This window comes from Prionailurus bengalensis, chromosome A1 (genome assembly GCF_016509475.1).
Source record: "Prionailurus bengalensis isolate Pbe53 chromosome A1, Fcat_Pben_1.1_paternal_pri, whole genome shotgun sequence".
NCBI classification, from domain to species: Eukaryota; Metazoa; Chordata; class Mammalia; order Carnivora; family Felidae; genus Prionailurus; species Prionailurus bengalensis.
The window spans coordinates 15,042,296-15,061,727 of record NC_057343.1 but is presented as its reverse complement, the minus strand read 5'-3'; the positions used below and the strand labels follow the sequence as shown (position 1 = coordinate 15,061,727).

The window sequence follows — 19,432 nt, the reverse complement described above, 5'->3', positions numbered from 1 at the left end:
TTTTGAATGACTTTTTGTTCATAATACTCTCTTATAATCCTTTTAATGTCTGTAGGTCTCTGATGATATTCTTTCATTCCTGGCATTGATAATTTGTGTTTTCTTTCTTTTTTTTTCTTGATCAGTCTCACAAGGGGTTTATCTGTTTTATTGATTTTTTTTTTCAGTGAACCAGATTTTTATTCATTTATTTTCTCTATTATTTGCCCATTTTATATTTCACTGATTCTACTCTGTCATTTCCTCTTTGTGTATACTTTGTTCTTTTTCCCATTTTCTTAAGTAGAAACATAAATCATCGATTTTAACCTTCTCTTCCTTTATAATAAAAGTATTTAAAACTGTAAATTTCCATTTATAAAAGTTTTTTTTCTTATCAGTGCTTTAGCTGCATCTCATAAATTTTGACTTATTACATTTCCACTATCATTTAGTCCAAAGTATTTTTCTCATATCCCTTGTGATTTTTTCTTTGACCAATGATTATTTAGAAGTATAACTTAGCTTCCAAATATTTGGAGATTTTCCAAGGATTGATTCATAACTGAATTACATTATCATCTGAGAATATATTCTGTCAGGTTTCTGTCCTTTGATATTTTCTGAGATTTGTTTTATGGCCCAAAGTATGGTTGCCTTTGATGAGTATTCCACATGCACTTGAAGAGAATGTTTTCTGTTTGGGCATAGTGTTCTAAATATTAATAAGGTAGAATTGGTTGATAGTGTTTTTCATATATATTCTGTATCCTTATTGATTTTTCTGAGAGATAAATGTCCAGTGGTAACTGTAGATTGCTCTACTTTTTACTTCATTCCTGTCAGTTTTTGCTTCATGTATTTTGAAATTGTTAGGTGACTGTCTTCTAAATGAATTGACCACTTGTTAGGAAATGATAAGTGCTAACTATCTATGCTAGCGCTTCATCTTAAAATCCACCTTGATATTCATATAGCTTTCTTGTGATTAGTGTTTGCATGTTTTTTTTGTAACCTAAATATGTCTTTATATTTAAAGGGTATCTTTAAATGTAAAGAGCATGAAGTTGAATCATATTTTCCTTTTTTTTAAAAAAATGTTTGTTTATTTTGAGGAGGAGAGAGAACATGAGCAGGGGAGGGACAGAGAGAGAAGGAGAGCTGTTAGCAAAAAGCCCGACGTGGGGCTGGATCCCATGAACCACGAGATCATGACCTGAGCCGAAATCAAGAGTCAAACACTTAACCCATTGAGCCACCCAGGCACCCCTTATTTTCCTTTTTAATTTGTCCATTCTAACAATTATTCCATTGGAATGTTTATTTGATTTACTTATAATATAATTACCATTAAGTTTGATTTTAGGTCCATGATTTTCTGTTTGTTTTCACTAGTTCTACATTCTTTTCCTTTTTTTCCCTCATTGTCTGCCTTAGTTTGGATTAATTAAGTATGTTTTGGCATTCCTTTTTATTCCCTCTATTAGCTTTTGAGCTAAAACTATCTTTTTTTAGTGGTTCTCTAGGGTTATAATACGCATCCTTAACTTACCGTAGTCTACCTTGATTTGACATTATGACACTTGATATACATCAGTATATTTCTACCTACCTTCTATTTTTGTTATTGTCATATATTTTACTCTTAAATATATTATCAACCTCACATTGTTATTATTTTTGCTTTGAATTGTAAGCTATTCTTCTAGTTCTTTTGTGGTGTAACAAGTTACCCTAAAACTTGGTGGCTTAAAACAACAGCCTATTTATCATATCTCACAACTTTATGGATCATCAATTTGAGTAGAACTTGATTTTGTGATTCTCCTCACATGGTGTTTACTGTGGTTACCCCGTGGTGTTCAGCTCAAGTATCCTGTCTGGAGAGCCCAGCACAGCTTCATCCACAGGGATATCCTCTTGGTGGGGTGTGGTTGAAACGTCCTCAAATGGGTTGCTATCTTTCCCTGTGGTCCCAGTACCTCTCCACGTGGTCTCTCCAGCAAGCTAAGACAGACCTCTTGCCTGATGGCTCAGGGTTTAACGAGACCAGCATTGAAGCTTTGTCTTCTCAGATGTTAGTCCTGGAACTGTTGTAGTCACTTCTCTGGATATCTTTTGATTAGCTTAGGCACAGGCCAGGAGAGATTCAAGGGGAGGGAAATACACCCTACATCTTTATTGAAGAAGTGGTAAATAATTTTCAGTCATTTTCACCTATAAATATTTTTTCTTCTAGCTCAAATTTTAGATTTTTGGGTTTTTTTTTTTTTTGGTTTTGGTTTGTTTTTTTTTTTTAGTAAAATAGGCTCTTTACTGTTTACAAGGTTATTTCTCAGTTACATAAATTCTTTCTCCATGTTTTTTTCTGTATTACCATGTTTTTCCCTTGTATTCTCCCATTTAGTCATGGCTGCCACAATCAGACAGGTAGAAAGTGTGAGAACACTTTGTTATTGCATCTGTAGTAGAAACCCCAGCAGCAGACGTAACTGCTCCAGATCTGTCAGAGGCCTACTAATTAGTTTTTAAGATGTTAATAAATTAGATACAAATTAGTCTTTTATGTATGCCACCATACTTATTATATCTGATACCCTCCACTTCTTTGTATAAATCGTATTTCCATCAGGTATTATTTTTTAACAGTAAATAATGAAATAAGGTATTTCAACATAAAAGACAACCAGAGATTTTGACAGCTGCAGACCTGCAGGGTCAGAAGGCTAAAGGAAATTCTTTAAGCTAACCAGAAATTGTAACAAATGGATACTTGGATCTTTAGGAAGGGCTGAAAAGAATCAGAAGTGATCAATACATGAGAAAATATTAGAAAACAAACATTTTTCCTCCTTATTTATATAAAATGCTTCAGTGTGTTATAAGTGAAAATTTATAGCATTGTATTGTGGGGTTTGTAACACCGTTGACTCTTAACATAAGTGATAGGGGTGCTGATGCCCATGCAGTCAAAAATTTGTGCATAGCTTTTGACTCCCCCAAAACTTAACTACTAATAGCCTACTGGTGCCTGGAAGCCTTACCAATAACATAAACAGTTGATTAACAAATAGTTTATATGTTACGTATATTATATACTGTATTCTTATAATAAAGTAAGATAGAGAAAAGAAAATGTTACTAATAAAATCATAAGGAAGAGAAAATACATTTATAGTGCTATACTGTATTTACTGAAGAAAATCTGTGTAAGTGGATGAGTGCAGTTCAAACCCATGTTGTTTGGGGGTCAACTGTATATGTAGATGTGTACATATGACAGCTATAGCATGAAGGATGAAAGGGGCAAAGGTACTTATGTGATGGCAGCATTTGTATATTTTATGTGATGTCACAAAATTTTAACTCTAAATAGACTATGAAAAGTTAGATATATATTGTAATCCCTAGAGCAATCCTAAAGAGATATGCAGAAGGCATAGCTATGAAGCCAATACATTAAAATTGGATTTTAAAAATTATTTAAAAATAAGTCAAGAAAGGAAGAAGAGAAGAACAAAAAAAAAGCCAAAGAAACTACAGGCAAAAAAAATCATAAAATGATAGGCCTTTATCCGCCTATATCCAACTATAGCACAGATTGTCAGAATGGATAAACACTATTAACCATCTTGATCTAATAGATATTTATAGAACATTGTATGCAGCAACTACTGAAGAATACCCATTCTTTTCAAAGGCACATGGTACAATGACTTAGATAAATCATATGCTGAAGGATATAATATGTTTTGAAAGAGTTGAATTTAGAAGAGTTGAATTCATAAGGAGTATGTTCCCTGACCACAATGAAGTCAAATTAAAAATCAATAAGAATTAGATATAAAGGAAAACCTCAAATAATTGAAAAACATACTTCTAAATAATCCGTGGGTAAAAGAAAAATATCACAAGAAAAACTAGAAAGTATTGCAAATTGAATGATTGTGAGATTATTTCAAAATTGACAAGATGCAGCTAAAGCAAATCTTATGGAAAACACTATGACTTTAAGTGCTTATATTAGAAAAGGCAAAAGGTCTGAAAAATTAGTGACCTAAGAGTCCATTTTAAGGAGCTAGAAAAAGAGTGAATTAAATCTAAATTAAATAGAAAGTAGGGGAAGCAGGCAAGTGAGGAGAGATATTGAAAGCATTTTACCAATATGTTAAATGAAATGAATTATCACTACATATCCTATAAACATTTAAATATAGGAATAATATATTTTGAAGAATTTTATGCCAGTAAGCTCAGAAAGTTAGACAAAATGGACAAATTAAAAAAATTTTTTTGTTCATTTTTGAGAGACAGAGACAGAGCGTGAGTGGGGCAGGGGCAGAGAGAGAGAGGGAGACACGGAATCCAAAGCAGGCTCCAGGTGCTGAGCTTTCAGCACAGAGCCTGATGCAGGGCTTGAACCCACAAACCGTGAGATCGTGACCTGAGCTGAAGTCGGATGCTTAACCTACTGAACCACCCAGGTGCTCCCAAAATGGACAAATTTTTGAAGAACGCAATTTACCAACACTGATACCAGAAGAAGCAGAAAATCTGAGTAGCCCTATATAGTAAAGAAATTGAACTTGTTATTAAAAACCTTAACAAAGAGAAAACATTAATCTCAGATGGTTTTACTGATGAATTCTGTCAAACATTTAATGAAGTAATACCAATCTTAAATTTTTACAGAAAATGGAAGAGGGGGAATAATTCCTAACCCATTTCACGAGGCCAGCATAACCCTAACCTAAAAAAGGCATAAAAAAACAATTACAGACCAATATTCCTCATGAACAGGGACATAAAACACTTAACATAATTTTAGCCAATCAAATCAAGCAATATATGAAGATGTAATACATCATGACCACACCAAGTATATTCTAGAAAAGCAAGACTTGTGTAATATTCAAAACATCAATCAGTGGAATTCAGAGTAAACAAAATAAAGGAGAAAAACCATGTGAGTAACAGATTCTGAAAAATGATTTGATGATATTCAATACTCTTTTCAGATTAAAAAAAAAAAAACCAAAACCAACCTTTCAGCAAATCAGACATGGAAGAGAACCTCCACAGTCTGTTAAAGGGCATCAATGAAAACCTATGGCTAGCTTTGTACTTAATGATGAAAATCTGACCATGTCTCTTAGATCTGGAACAAAGGAAAGGTGCCCATTTGTGCTAACTGTATTCAGCATTGATCAAACTGTTGCAGCCATTGCAATTAGGTAAGAGAAAGAAATTCAAAAATACAGATTAGACAGGAAAAAGCAAAACTTTCTTATTTATAGACAGCATGATTGTTTACATGTAAAGTCCTAAGACATGTACAATACAACCTCTAAAACCAAAAGATTAATATAGCAAGGTTGCAAGATGTAAAGTTAATATACAGAAATTAATTGTGTTATTACATATAAGCAGTAAACTTTTAGAAAATAAAAATGAAAAATAATTACATTTATGGCAGTACTTAGGAAAAAATATCCAAAAGACACATAGTATCTGTACATTGATCACTCAAGCTATTGCTGTGATAAACCAAGGAAACTTAAATCATGCATTATACTATAATTACAACTTGAAAGAATCAGTACTGTTAATGTGTTCTCACCAAATTGAAATATAACTTTATTTGAATATAAATCATAATTCCAGTAGGCTTTTTTTTTTTTTTTACAGAAATTGATAATCTGGGGCACCTGGGTGGCTCAGTCAGTTAAGCGTCCGACTTCAGCTGAGGTCATGATCTCACAATTTAGTAGCTCAAGCCCTATGTCGGGCTCTGTGCTGAGAGCTCACAGCCTGGAGCCTGCCTCAGATTCTGTGTCTCCTCTCTCTCCACTCTCCCACTCATTCTCTCTCTCTCTCTCTCTTTCTCTTTCTCTTAGAAATAAACATTAAAAAAATTGTTTTAGGGGCGCCTGGGTGGCTCAGTCGGTTGAGCGCCCGACTTCGGCTCAGGTCATGATCTCATGGCTTGTGAGTTCAAGCCCCATGTCGGGCTCTGTGCTGACAGCTCAGAGCCTGGACCTTCTTGGGATTCTGTGTCTCCTTCTTTCTCTGCCCCTAACCCACTCGCATTCTGTCTCTGTCTCTCTCAAAAATAAATAAACATTAAAATTTTTTTTTAATTTAAAAATTTTTTTTAAAATTTAAAAAATTGTTTTAAATTAAAAAAAGAAATTGATAATCAGATTTAAAAATGAAAAAGACCTATAACATAAAAGGACTTAGAATAAAGCAGTCTTGAAAAAGTACAACAAAATTGGAAGACTTAAACTATCTGATTCAAGACTTAGTATACAGTATGTTAGTGTGTTACTATCATAAAGGTTGACCAATAGATCAATGGAACATAATATCCCAGCACTAGACCAACACATTTGTGTTCATTTGATTTTCAGTGAATCACCAGAGCAAAGTTACTGGGAAACAAAAGTCTTTTTTATAATGATGTTGGAACAGCTGGATATCCAAATGGAAAAACAATGAACCTTGATCTCTTACTATATTGTATAAAAATTAATTCAAGTTGGAGCATAGACAGAACTATAGTATAAAGCTAAAACTTAGAATAGTACTGTTTAGTAGAACTTTCTGCAATGTTAGGAATACTCTCTATCTGCATCCATTGTCCAGTAAAGGAGCTGCTAGTCATATGTAGTTGTTGAGTATTTGAAATATGTCTGTCGTAACAGGTAATGAATTTGAATTTTATTTAATTTTAACTAGTTTATATAGACTAATGGCTATGTAAATCATTATAGACCAGTCTACTGGCTATTGGATTGGACAGTACAATTCTAGAAGAACTGTTTTCACTTTGTCACATATGATTCCTCCCACTGGCCATATATCAATCTATTTTATTATACTGAAGAATTTCAAAGTAAGTTGTAAACTTAAGACATTAAACTCTTACTGTTCTAGAAGAAAGCATAGGAGAATGTCTTCACAAGCTGAGGTTGGGCAGTTGTTCCTTAGGACATAGAAAGTAATAACCATAAAAGAGTAGATAAATTAGACTCATCAAAATTTAAAAGTAGCTATCAAAACACACCACTAAGAAAATAAATAGGCAAACCGTAGACTGGGAGAAAATATTTGCAAAGCAAATATGCTGGAAAAAAATATGGTATTACAGAAGATAAAGAACTCCTACAGCGCAATACCAAAAAGCCCTGCAATCCAATTAAAATGGAAATAAAATATTTGAACAGACACTTCACAAAGGACGATATGCAAGTGCCCAATAAACACCAGAAAAAGTGCTTAACGTAATTTATTTTTGTCACGGAAATGCAAGTAAAGCATGAGGTACTACCATGTACCAAAAATGCTAAAATGAAAACTACTGACAATATGCTAAATTGCTCAGAAAGGCCAACATACTAAAATTAAAACTACTGACAGTATTAAATATTGTCAAGGATTTGGAACAATAGGAACTCTCATACATTGACAGTGCGAGTGTACAATGGTACTATTTTGGGAAAAGTTCTTCCAGTTTCTTATAAATTTAAAAAATTAACCCATTAATTCTATTCTTAGATGTGTTCCCAGAGAAATAAAAACATGCATTCACAGAAAGATGTACAGAGTGTTCTAGCAGGTTTATTCATAATGATCGAAAACTGGAAACAGCCAAAGTGTTCGTCAGTAAAAGAATGGATAAATAAGCTATGGCATACTTACCCTATGGAATACTACTACTCAATAAAGAGAAACAAACTACTGATAATAAACAGCCACATGGACAAATCTCAAAAATATGCTGAGTGAAAGAAATTTTACATAAAATGGCGCATGCTGTAGATTTTGATTTATATGAAGTTCGAAGACAGGCAAAACTAATGTTGGATGGAAAAATATCAGAAATGTTGTTGGCCCTTTTGAGGGATGAGATAAGGAACTTTTTGGGGTTGTGATCATGATAATTAGGGTTTTTGTTACATAGTTTTGTGCGTTTTTCAAAACTCATAGAATGGTACACTTAAGGTTTGTGTATTTTTTTAATTTTATGTAACTTTTATTTGAAAATAAAATTGAACTCTAGCTAATGATATGTTTAAGAGTTTAGTGTCTTAAGTTTACAACTTATTTTGAAATTCTTCAGTATAATAAGATAGATTGAGGTATGGCCAGTGCGATGATTCATATGTGACAAAGTGAAAACAGTAAACATTCATTGTAGATTCTAGGTGGGTGAAGTATATATATGTTCTTTGTACAAATTCTTAATTTTTCAACTTGTAAGAATTCAGATTCTAAGTTCTTTCAGTCTTTCTCTGTGTTTGAACATTTTCCTAACGAATGTTGGAAAGAATATCTTATAGGATTTGTTAGTGTAAAAGTAGCTTGTACCCGGCAAAAATATTTGGGAAATGTAAAAAATAAAAGGAAGAAATAATATTTTCCATAGCCCAACCATCCAGAAATAACTATGACCTGATGGTTTCACTTTCAAATCTTTTCCTGTGCTTTATTTTTACTTTGTTTAATGTCTTTGATCATATTTTATATACTGCCTTATATTTTATAGTTGTATCTTCTAAAATATCCTATTTTTCCCATAAGATTTATAGCATTTCATTTCTACTGCCAGATAATATTCTACTGAGTTAGTAAGCTATAGTTTACTTAAGTGTCCACCTATTGTTGTGTTTAGATTGTTTTTTTTAATAGCTTACTGATATACTGCTATAATGCATATCATCTTGCAAAAAGTTTGTTCTGAAAAGCTTCAAGCCTTTGTGTACATGGTCAAATTGTTGATTTTTTTTAATCCTTTTTTTTCTAGAATAGTCCCTGAGACACCTCTAGAGAACTGTCAGTACTGATTAAAGTCTAATTAAAATGCTGCTGATCTAAAATATTTGAGTTATTCACAGGCTATATATCAATTTGAGGTTCAGAAAGGTTTGGTGATTTGCAAAAGGTCTGGTAATTGTCAGAGCCAGCGTTTGACCCTATATATGTCAAGGTGCTTGCTATTCAGCATAAAACAGGTGCTTAATAATGTTTATTAAATGAATATATGCATAAATAGAAGTACCAAAGACTTAGATCAAAAGCTTGGATTTATATTTCCTATGCATTTCCCTTCAGAACCATGAAAGACTTAGGTGAGTTTCTTTCTGATACTAGCCTGAATGATGGTCTCATTTGCATATTGTTTTATTTGTTGTGTTCATACCTACTTTATTTGAAGAAAGCAGCCTTCTGATTTTCCTTTGGCTCAGAACAGAGTTACATGTAAAGCCCATGTAATTACAAGATGCTAATTGATCTGTTGTTGACAATGTGGTTCAGGTCACAGTGACATGAAACATCTCCTGACTGTTCTTTGTCTGCTGGTCTTCTAGTGTGAAGTACAAAGGGACTTATGTGTAGCATTCCACTCCCTCCTCTGAGGGGGTTTCCATAGGCAGGGTCATCCTGCACACTGCAGCAGGCCTGGGGCAAGTGAACTGGGGTTGCGGTCAGCACGAACATTGTACTGGGCAGCAGCGTGAACAGACGCCCCAGGAAGTTGTGGTTCCAGGGGCTATGGCGGCTGCTGGCTTACGGGGACATGGCCTTTCTGTGAAACAGAGACTAGATAGGGAGGGAGGCAGTTCCTCTGTTAACAGACCCAGAAGGAAGGACTGTTTGTCCTTGTTGTACAAGGAAGAAAATGAAACTAATTATTCCTCATTTATTACAATTCTCTGCTCAGAGAACGAATCAAGTATTGCTGTGAGCAGCTGCGTACTCTGTTGCCATATATAAAGGGGAGAAAGAATGATGCGGCTTCGATTCTTGAGGCCACAGTTGATTATGTGAAGTACGTCCGGGAGAAAATCCCTCCAGCCATTATGGGCCAGGTATTTGATTCTAAGCCCTTGAATTTTATCCTCATAGACCGTGCTTTAAAGCTCCAGTTTTGTTTTTTATAATTGGAAATGTGTGTGTATTTGTATACATGAAAAAATATCTAAATAAATGTCTCTCTGTCTCTCAGATCACGGAAGTACTTCAGAACAATATGAAGTTTTGTAAGAAACAAGTGTCCATCCAGCCATCCCTCCCAGGCCCAATCATGGCACAAAGGTATGACAAAGGCTCTTGTAAATTGGCAGTTGGCTTGTTATTTTCCTCCAGTGCTAATGCTAGAAGTATTGTGACAGGCAGTGAACCCACCCATAATGAAAACTCAGGTATTTATGAAGAATCCATGAACTTCTCCCATTGCCAATCTGTATCATTTAGTCACAGTGATAAAATATGTAATATTCTCAGGCCCACGACCTTCTCATCATTTGACTCACTCTTATTTCTTGTTTTGTTAATTCTGAAGATCATAAAATAAGGCTTTATCAGTAGTGACGGTCATGACTGGCAGATCAACAGAGGCAGGATGCATTCTACCATTCCCCAGCAGGAGATCATGGACCCTGGAGCAGTCCAGCCCTATTTCAGTTGGGAGTTTTAAAAAAAATTTGCTGGTCCAAAATGTGACATGCCAAATGAATGCTTCTGTATTTAAATTTATTAGAATGTATAAACAAAGAAAAACTATAAAGCAAATCATTCCTCTACATCCGAAACTATCATCATGAGTCCTGTTCACCAATTTGTTCATATGCCTAAATAATGTATAATTTGTCTCTGTCAAGTTAGAACTTGAATGATAGAGGGAGGAATTGAACTCAGCAATGTTCATGTTGTCTTCCTTGGGAATTGTATAAGGTGTTTTTTTTTTTTTTCTATCCTTTTAAGGGAAAATGGTGTATTGACAAGCACCTATTCACCTGTGAGAGGGATCAGATTCCTGGCTAATAAGTGTGTGAATGTGTACTCTGTTCCTGCCTCAGGGGGCTCCTTGGATGAAGCTGTGAGAGGTGAGCTCTGCCTGATGCCCTGTGCGGTTGTATGCTTGGGTTATGTGGGTGTGCTGTGCGCCCCTGTGCTTCTATGCATTCATTGCCATAACCAGGAAAAGAAGTGTAGCTGGAAGATTACACCATGAGTCCTTTTGGTATTGTCTGCTTGAAGTACACAAGATGGCCACAAGAATTTATATGGTGTTGTCCCAGAAATTGGGCTCAAATTGACCATTGTTACCAGAAAGCTCATCTTTTTTTTTTAAATGAGGTATAATTGACATAAGACATTATATCAGATGATGATATGTTATAATGTTATAATGATTTGTTATTTGTACACATTGTGAAATGATCATCACAATAAGTCTGCTTAACATCTGTCAACAAAATTACAATATTTTTTCTTGTGAACTTTTAAGATCTGGTTGCTTAGCAACTTTCAAATATGTAATATAGTAGTATTAATTATAGTCACCATGTTGTACATGTATCCCCATGACTTATTTATTTTATAACTGAAAATTTTATGCCTTTTGACTACCTTCACTCATTTCATCCACTCCTCAGCCATCATATCTGGAAACTACCTATCTGTTCTCTGTATCTATGAGCTCAATTTTTATGTTTGTTTTTTGAGATTCTGTGTATAAGTGGGATCATACAGTATTTGTCATTCTCTGACTTATTTCACAAAACATAATGCCCTCAAGGTCGATCTATATTGTTACAAATGGCAAGATTTCATTTGTTTTTTTTTTTAGGATTTCATTCTTTTTCACGGTTGAATAATATTCCAGTGTATGTGTGCGTGTGTGCTTGCCTGTGTGTGTGTGTGTCTATATATCTCTTATCTATCATATTTTTTTATTTATCCATAAATGGATACTTAGGTTGTTCTTGGCTCCTGTCAATAATGCTGCAATAAATATAGGGGTGCTTCCATCTTTTTGAGTTAGTATTTTCATTTTCTTTGGATAAATACCCAGAGATGGGATTGCTGGACCATATGGTAATACTATTTTAATTTTTTTGAGGAACTTCTGTACTGTTTTTAGTGGCTGCACCAATATACATTCCCACCAACAGTGCACGAGTACAGATCATCGCCAACACTTGTTATTTCTTGTCTTTTTGATACTAGCCATTCTAATGGGTATGAGGTAATCTCTCCTTGTGCTTCTGAATTACATTTCCCTGATGATTAGTCATATTGAGCATCTTTTCATGTACTCATTGGCCATTTGTGTGTCTTTCTTGGAAAAACGCCTATTTAGATCCTCTGCCCATATTTAAATCAGTTCGTTTCTTTGCTGTTGAGTTGTATGAGTTCTTTATATATTTTGGATATTAATCTCTTATCAGGTATGTGACTTGCAAATATTTTCTCCCTTCTCATAGGTTTCCTGTTCATTTGGTTGATGATTTTCTTTGCAGTGCAGAGGTTTTTGGTTTGATATAGTCCCACATGTTTATTTTTGTTTTTGTTACCTTTGCTTTTGGTGTCAAATACAAAAAATCATTGCCAAGACCAATGTCAAGGAGCTTACTCCCTGTTTTCTTCTAGGAGTTTTATGGTTTCAGATTTTATGTTTAAGTGTTTAATCTATTTTGAGCTAATTTTTGTGAATGGTGTAAATTAGGTCTCCAGTTTCATTCTTTTGCATGTGGCTATCCAGTAGAAAGCTTACCTTACTGATAGATGATAAGCACATTAGTGACTTTATTACATGAATAGAATCTAAAGGAAAGGGAAATACTCAGATTAATTGCATAATAACTATGTTGTGAGGATTTAACATATTAACTTACTTACCTTCTTCATATCTTTGCTTAATTGTCTCCTTCTTAGTAAGTCTCAACCACCTATTAAAACTGTATACTTCCCAGCATTACATAATGCATGGACTTTTCTTTTCGTTCCTTTCCTTTCACTTTCTTTTCTTTTCTTTTTTCTTTTTTCTTTCCTCTTCTCTTCTCTTTTCTTTTCTTTCTTTTTTTAAGGCATGAGACTTATCCACTTTCTCTGCTGTATTTTTCTTCATAGCGCTTATTACTTTCTAATATTATTTATTTGCATATGTTCTCATTGCCTGTTACCTCCCACTAGAGTATCAACTCCATGAAGACACGGAAATTTTTTTTTTTTTGCTTATTTTGTTCATTGCTGTATTTCTAGTACCTAGTGGAATGACCAGCATACAGTAGGTGCTCAAGAAACCTTCATTATATGAATATTCTTTGTGAAAAAAGTATTTACCCACTGTGAGGCATTTTTGTTATTTGTGTTATAATGTCAAGGCATGCCAATGTACTTGTAGAAATAAGAAGATGGAAAAAAGCGGAGCCAGAGTAAAAAATACAGCTACCAGTTTGTGACTTTTTTATTCCTGAAAGTGACTCTTCACTGAGAAGTCAGTAAGGTACTGAGCTCCTAATCTGCATGTTAGATGCTAGCTGACAGGACACCTGGACCTGTCTCTTCAGTGCCTGAGTCTGAGGTCACCCTTCTGCTGACTTCCTTGAAGGGATTTCACTCACTTAATTCAGTACCTTCCCTGTGCTGGGGATGTCCTTTCCATACTCTACCTGGGGGACTCCCAGTTCATCCCTTAGTTCTCAGCTTAAATGTCCCTGCTTGAAAGATGGGGGCTCAAAGACGAACAAGGTGCAGCTCTTGTTCTTATGGAGCTGGCAAATGAGTAGGGGAGAGGGTCACAGTAGCAAAATAGAATTCCTGTAGTACTTTAAATGCTGTTGTAGAGGTACTGTGCATATTATGAGGACATGGTAAAAGCTGCAGGAATAAATGATGTTACTAGGGATGGTGTCTAAAGTCAAAAGAGAAAGAGACCCAAAATAGCATACAGTCCTCTTTGTTCATATAATCAAACAAGATTCAGGGTGTTTTATTAGTCAATTCAGACTTTCCCCCTGACTTAGGGGAGAGGGGAACAAAATAGAAAAAAAAAAAGTAGCCATGAGCCACAGTTAATCTACTTAAAGTAGTTGTGGCTGAATATCACCCAGAATGATTAAATCAGCCCAGATTAAATCAGATAGAGGTCAGGCCACAGGCATATGCCTGTCAATGTTACCTTTTGAACATACAGTACTTACTTCTGCATTCTCAGTGTTTATACTCTGCAGAAACTCTGAACTACTGTTTACATGGTGGTGAGTTCAAGCCTCTCTGTGCCCCAACATCTCTTGGTGTTGTATCACATGAAGCAGCTGCTCTTGGGAAGACACAAATATACTAGAACTGTGGACTTTATGCCATGTTCAGACTGGGGAAGACCTGAAGGTCGTTGAGTCAGAACCTCCATTTTAATTTTATTTATATACATTTTTCCGCTTGGAAAGCAATATTAGTCCTTAACTAGCCCAGCTAAGATAATAGCTGTTCATTTTTAATGTATTTCCTTCAAGTCTTTTTCTATGTATATTTTTCTACAGCAGTAATCATATTGGACATCCAGTTTTGTTGCCTGTGTCTTTTACTTAACATTATGTCCAATATACTTTAATTTTTTATTGTGTGCCTCATACCACCATTTAATGGCTTATCAAATAATTTATAGAAGATTTTCTTAGCCATCCTCCAACTGCTACATTTAGTGTTTGTAGTTTTGTGGGGAGAGTGATTCTGTGTATAATATGATAGGAAATATTTCCCCATACATAGATTTTCCTATATTTTGAACTTTTCCTTGGGGTAGCTACCTGGGAGTATGTGATGAATGAGTTTGAAAATGTGAGCACATATATAGGTCATAACGCATGTTGCCAAATTATTTTTGAAAGAGGATTGGAACAGTTGAAATCAGTTAAGTCTTCCAATGTCACTTTCACCACATAGGTCAGTAAATTGAAGGCTCTAGAAATGAAATTACCACCCAAGGTCACCAGGTGTCTGCTAACATCTGACCTGTAACACAGAAGTACTGATTGAGTTCAGTGTTTAGATTTTATTAGGTAACCTTTACCTGTCCTTTCCATAAATCTTTGTACATACCTGCCGAAATGATTTTTCACAAATATTCTAGATACATTTGTATGTAAAGTAGACATAAAATTTATTTATTTTCTTTACTACTAATATCCAAAAGAAGATAGGTATTCACAGTGTTACTTCAGATTACGTTATTAATATTATATATATGTGTGTGTGTGTGTATATATGTGTGTGTGTGTGTGTGTGTGTGTGTGTGTGTGTGTGTGTATATGTATTATATATATATATATGTATATATATATATATATATGTATAGTTTGTTTTTGTTTTTGAGGGAGAGGGAGAGTGCATGCATGTGTGAGGAGGGAGAGGGAGAGAGAGAATCTCAAACAGCCTGTGTGCTTTCAGTGCGGAGCCCGACGTGGGGCTTGATTCCACATTCCTGGGATCATGACTTGAGTGAAATCAAGAGTCAGACACTCAATTGACTAAGCTACCTAGGCCCTAGGCACCCCTCATGATATATTTTAAAATTTTTTTCTGCCTTCTAGTTACTGTAGAGACCATAGATATATGATTATACAACCCATTTCATTGATATAAAATCAACCACACTTTATTTGTGCTTGAATAGAGTTCAACTTTCCAACATTCTTTCATGCTTCTTCAGGTTCATAAGAATGGTCACAATTTTGATTACTATGAGAGACACACACACACACACACAGTCACAGAGATCTGATGCTCCTCTAAAATCTGTCTTCTGATGACACACAAACACTAATTTACAGTATGTGTATTGCACCATCGTACTAAAAAGTCCGCTGTGTTTTTCCATCAGCATTTGAGTATAAGAGTAGTATAAATTTGTAACAGGAGGGAACGACATAGAGGACTTTTATTTCAAATACAGTGGTTCTAAGTTACAGAGTTGTGAATACTGATGGATATTTGTTTTCTTTTTTATTAAAGGTCAGTCCAGCTCCACTTCAGAGAATGCAATTGGTGATATGTATAAAACTCGAATTCCCAGCAAAGCTCTCTCTCTTAATTCCTTCCATGCTGTCAGATACTATTCTAAAGTTGTCCCTTCCTATGATGCAGCTGCTGTAACAAATCAGAACATTTCAGTTCATTTTCCATCAGCTGTGCCCAAAGTCTCAAAGTTTCTTCCTCAGCACTACAATTCTGTGCTGGGCCAGACGTGCTCAACACATCCCAACTGTCTGGTAAGTCTTCTGGGGTCTTGGATCAGATTGGAGTCTTTCATTCCAGCTATCAGGGCCCCTGGCTTGCATTTTGTTATTAATACTCTGGTCAGAAGTCTCTTAGACTGGGGCCAGGTGCACTTAACCCAGGCTCTCGTTCCCCATGCTGCAGGACTGATATCTAGATATCCAGAATTAGTGAATCTGAATGTGATGCTGCTGGTGTGACCTTAAGTGGCCAGATGGGACCTGTTTCCTCTAGAGCCCCTCACTTCAGCCCCTCTGCTTCTATGATGCCACATCCCATTTCACCAGCCTCATCCTCAACCACCTCCATCACCCCCCGCCAACTGTCTGCTGCTTTATCTCATTGGCTGGTAGTAGTCAATCAGGCTAAAGGAAAACCTGTTCAGCCAACATAAACCAGGCTGATTTGAGATCCCAGATGTCCTCATATCACAGATATTTATTGAGCATCCACTCTGTTCTAGCATTGTGCTAAGCACCAAGAATGTAGTGTATAGATAGACATGATCCCTGCCTGAGTGTCATAGGGAAGCATAGAAGCAGGCAATTGTGATCCACGTTGGGGCATGTAGGAGGAGGACCCTAGTATATATAGTATAATCTAGATTTGGGAGAGGTTAGCGGCTGCTCACCCCTGGAAGAAGTACTATCTAAGCTGAGATCTGAAGGATAAGAATTAGCCCAGTAGAGAGGTCAGGAGTTGGGAGTGAGGAGGGGAAAAGCATTCTAGGCAGATGGATATAAACAGTGGTATCTTTTTTTTTTTCTTAATGTTTCAAGTTTTCATTTAAATTCTAGTTAGTTATATAAACAATGGTATCTTTATTTTTTGGAAGAACTGTCCCGTTTTAGATGAAGACCCAAACCAGCCTGGCCTGCTTTCAATGGACTCCTGATAACCTTAATATAGTTGTTAATACTTTTGCATATTAATAATAGCTAACATGTTTTGAGCACTCAATAAGTGATCTGCCACATACTCTGTGTACTTAATGTGGATGATCTAATGAATCTCTGAAACAATACTTTGAGGTAGGTGCTATTATTATTTCCATATGGCATCTATAAAATGGGAATAATAGTGACCTACCCAAAAAACATTTATGAAAAAAATATTTTAAAGATACTTACAAAGAAATTTTGAAATATGAATTATTTACATATATAATACTTTTGCTAATGATCATCAGTCTACCGACAGGAAACGGGGTAAATGAAAAAGAGATTGTAACATTATTATTTTTTTAATGTTGACCTTTACTTTGTGTGTAGTTTTTGGTGGAGAATTGCTGTAAGCTAATAATTACTTTTAATAGCAATAAATAATACATATTTTAATGGGTTTATTCACCTAAAGATTTCACATGGTTTTATGAATCATTTCGTATTGCTTTAGGACATAGAAAATATATTTGTGACATTATGAGTAAAAACAGGCCAAGATTCAATTAATGTGGTTTTCTTTCCCCTTTGCAGCAACAGTTTTGGGCATATTAATAGCACATGTTTGAAATTCACACTCTAGACCACCTGTTGGGTACAGTTTGACAATAAAGGAAGAATGGAACAAAGAATGATCTTGAAAGCTACACCCAGAGACCTAATATCAAAAGAGTTTGCACTGTATGGCTTCTGATAAATGTGCTAAAAGCTTCTGCAGATAGATAGCAAAAGTGCTAGCCACTCGCTTTCACTTAACCTCAGATATACTTGGATCTCCCCCAGCCAGAGCACTACAAGAACAGATGGCCTGGTGACCTAGACTTCTTTTTTTTTTTTTCCTCCTCCTCAAAAAATATTCCACAATTTATGACCCGCTACAACGAAGGTCCAGGTACACTGGATAAATTGGTAAGATTAGGGAGGTGCTTTGATACTCCAGCCTCACTGAGTATAGATGTTACAACCCGATTCCTATTTTTAGTATCACTGTGAATAACTGTCACTCATTTCTAGGTGGTATCTTTCTAGATTTGACATCTTAGAGAGCTTCCTCCATTATGCACCATCCAAACTAAGATCTCTCGGTTCAACAGGGGTGTTTATCTCCTCACTTGACTCCTAATGAATAAATTGATGTGTTTGTTTTTGCATTTTGTAATCCCTTGAGTGAAATGATAGCTAATAGGTAGATTTTTCTTTCTGGATCTTCAGCTACAGACTTTCTTTGTTATTCATCTCTTCCTCCCTGCTGATATTAGAAAAGACGAATTAGAAAAAAACTGCTGAAAATAAGGGGAGAAAAATATTTGTTTTATATTTCACTGAAATGTTCTTACACATATAATAAGTTTTATTGTTAAAGAAAATATTCAGTGTTCACCTTGAAAATGGTAGTCTGTTTTTGTTTTGTTTAATAAATATGCGTTCCCTTTTTTAGTAGTACAATATAGGGAATTTAATTTTACTAGATTTTTGAGAAGTTTAAAAATTACTTTAGGCATAGCCTAATTTTCATGTTAAATTGTATAACTTTTCCTTGAGGACGCCATGATAATGGAACCTGTAGATATTTGACCAACTTTATCTTTATAAAGGAACTACAAGTTTCCAACTAAGATTCTATGCTTATTATTACAAATGTGTGCTTGACTCTTTATACTCTGGCTCTTAGGAGTGATTGCTTTGATACTGTAAGAGAACCTGTTGAGGTATTTTGGGTACTTGTGGCCACTTCCTATGTTCACAACTGGTCTTAATCGTTACTAGGACTTTTGCTCCACATGAGGATTTCCTAGGTGCACATGTGGATCATGAGAGACAGCCTGTGGCTGCGAACTCAACAGAAGACCTGGAGAGTATATCCTGGCTCCTGGCCGCTCTCAGTCCCCCTTTCCTTTCAACATGAAGAGCAAGGCTATCTGATCCATTGTTAAAGCTCTGTTTTTTCTATGACTGCTTCCCATGATCCTGAACTTCATGCAGGTGTCCAAATTTGTTTCTTTTTTTTTAAAGAATATTATTTTTCTTAATTTTTTTAATGTTTACTTATTTTCAAGAGAGAGCATGCAAGCAGGGGCTGGGGGGCAGAGAGAGAGGGAGACACAGAATCTGAAGCAGGCTACAGGTGAGAGCTGTCAGCACAGAGCCCGACGTGGGGCTCGAACCACGAACCGTGAGATCATGACCTGGGCCGAAGTCAGAGGCTTAACCGACTGAACCACCCAGGCACCCCCCAAATTTATTTCTAATATTAGAGCTTCATTTTTAGTAAATTGTGCTCTTCCAAGTCAGTTCAGCTCTCAGCCAAGGAAAGAAGAGCCCATAAAAAAAGGAGATTTTCCTTTGTCAAATCAAGTTGGCTGGTCATGAGACAGTTGCAGTGTTATTTTTACAATGAAAAAGGTGCAAGGAGTTTGCTTAGAAAAGGTGACAGCTTGCAGGTG

General features: G+C 35.4%; 1 protein-coding gene across 2 annotated transcripts in view; it reads left to right on the top strand.

Annotated features, from left to right (window-relative positions):
• The window catches only part of LOC122481385 (spermatogenesis- and oogenesis-specific basic helix-loop-helix-containing protein 2-like), a 53,972-nt gene extending 35,833 nt beyond the window's left edge, over nt 1-18,139 (top strand). The window contains exons 7-11 of one of the 2 annotated variants that reach the window (XM_043576912.1): nt 9,707-9,854; nt 9,992-10,080; nt 10,750-10,871; nt 15,784-16,040; nt 17,523-18,139. In XM_043576912.1, coding sequence (XP_043432847.1) covers nt 9,707-9,854; nt 9,992-10,080; nt 10,750-10,871; nt 15,784-16,040; nt 17,523-17,543 — 637 coding nt within the window. In that variant the 3' untranslated portion in view covers nt 17,544-18,139. Of the gene's footprint in view, nt 1-9,706; nt 9,855-9,991; nt 10,081-10,749; nt 10,872-15,783; nt 16,041-16,882; nt 17,385-17,522 lie in introns of those variants that run through there. The other variant, XM_043576906.1, reaches the window with a different exon arrangement.
• Nucleotides 18,140-19,432: the final 1,293 nt, after the last annotated feature.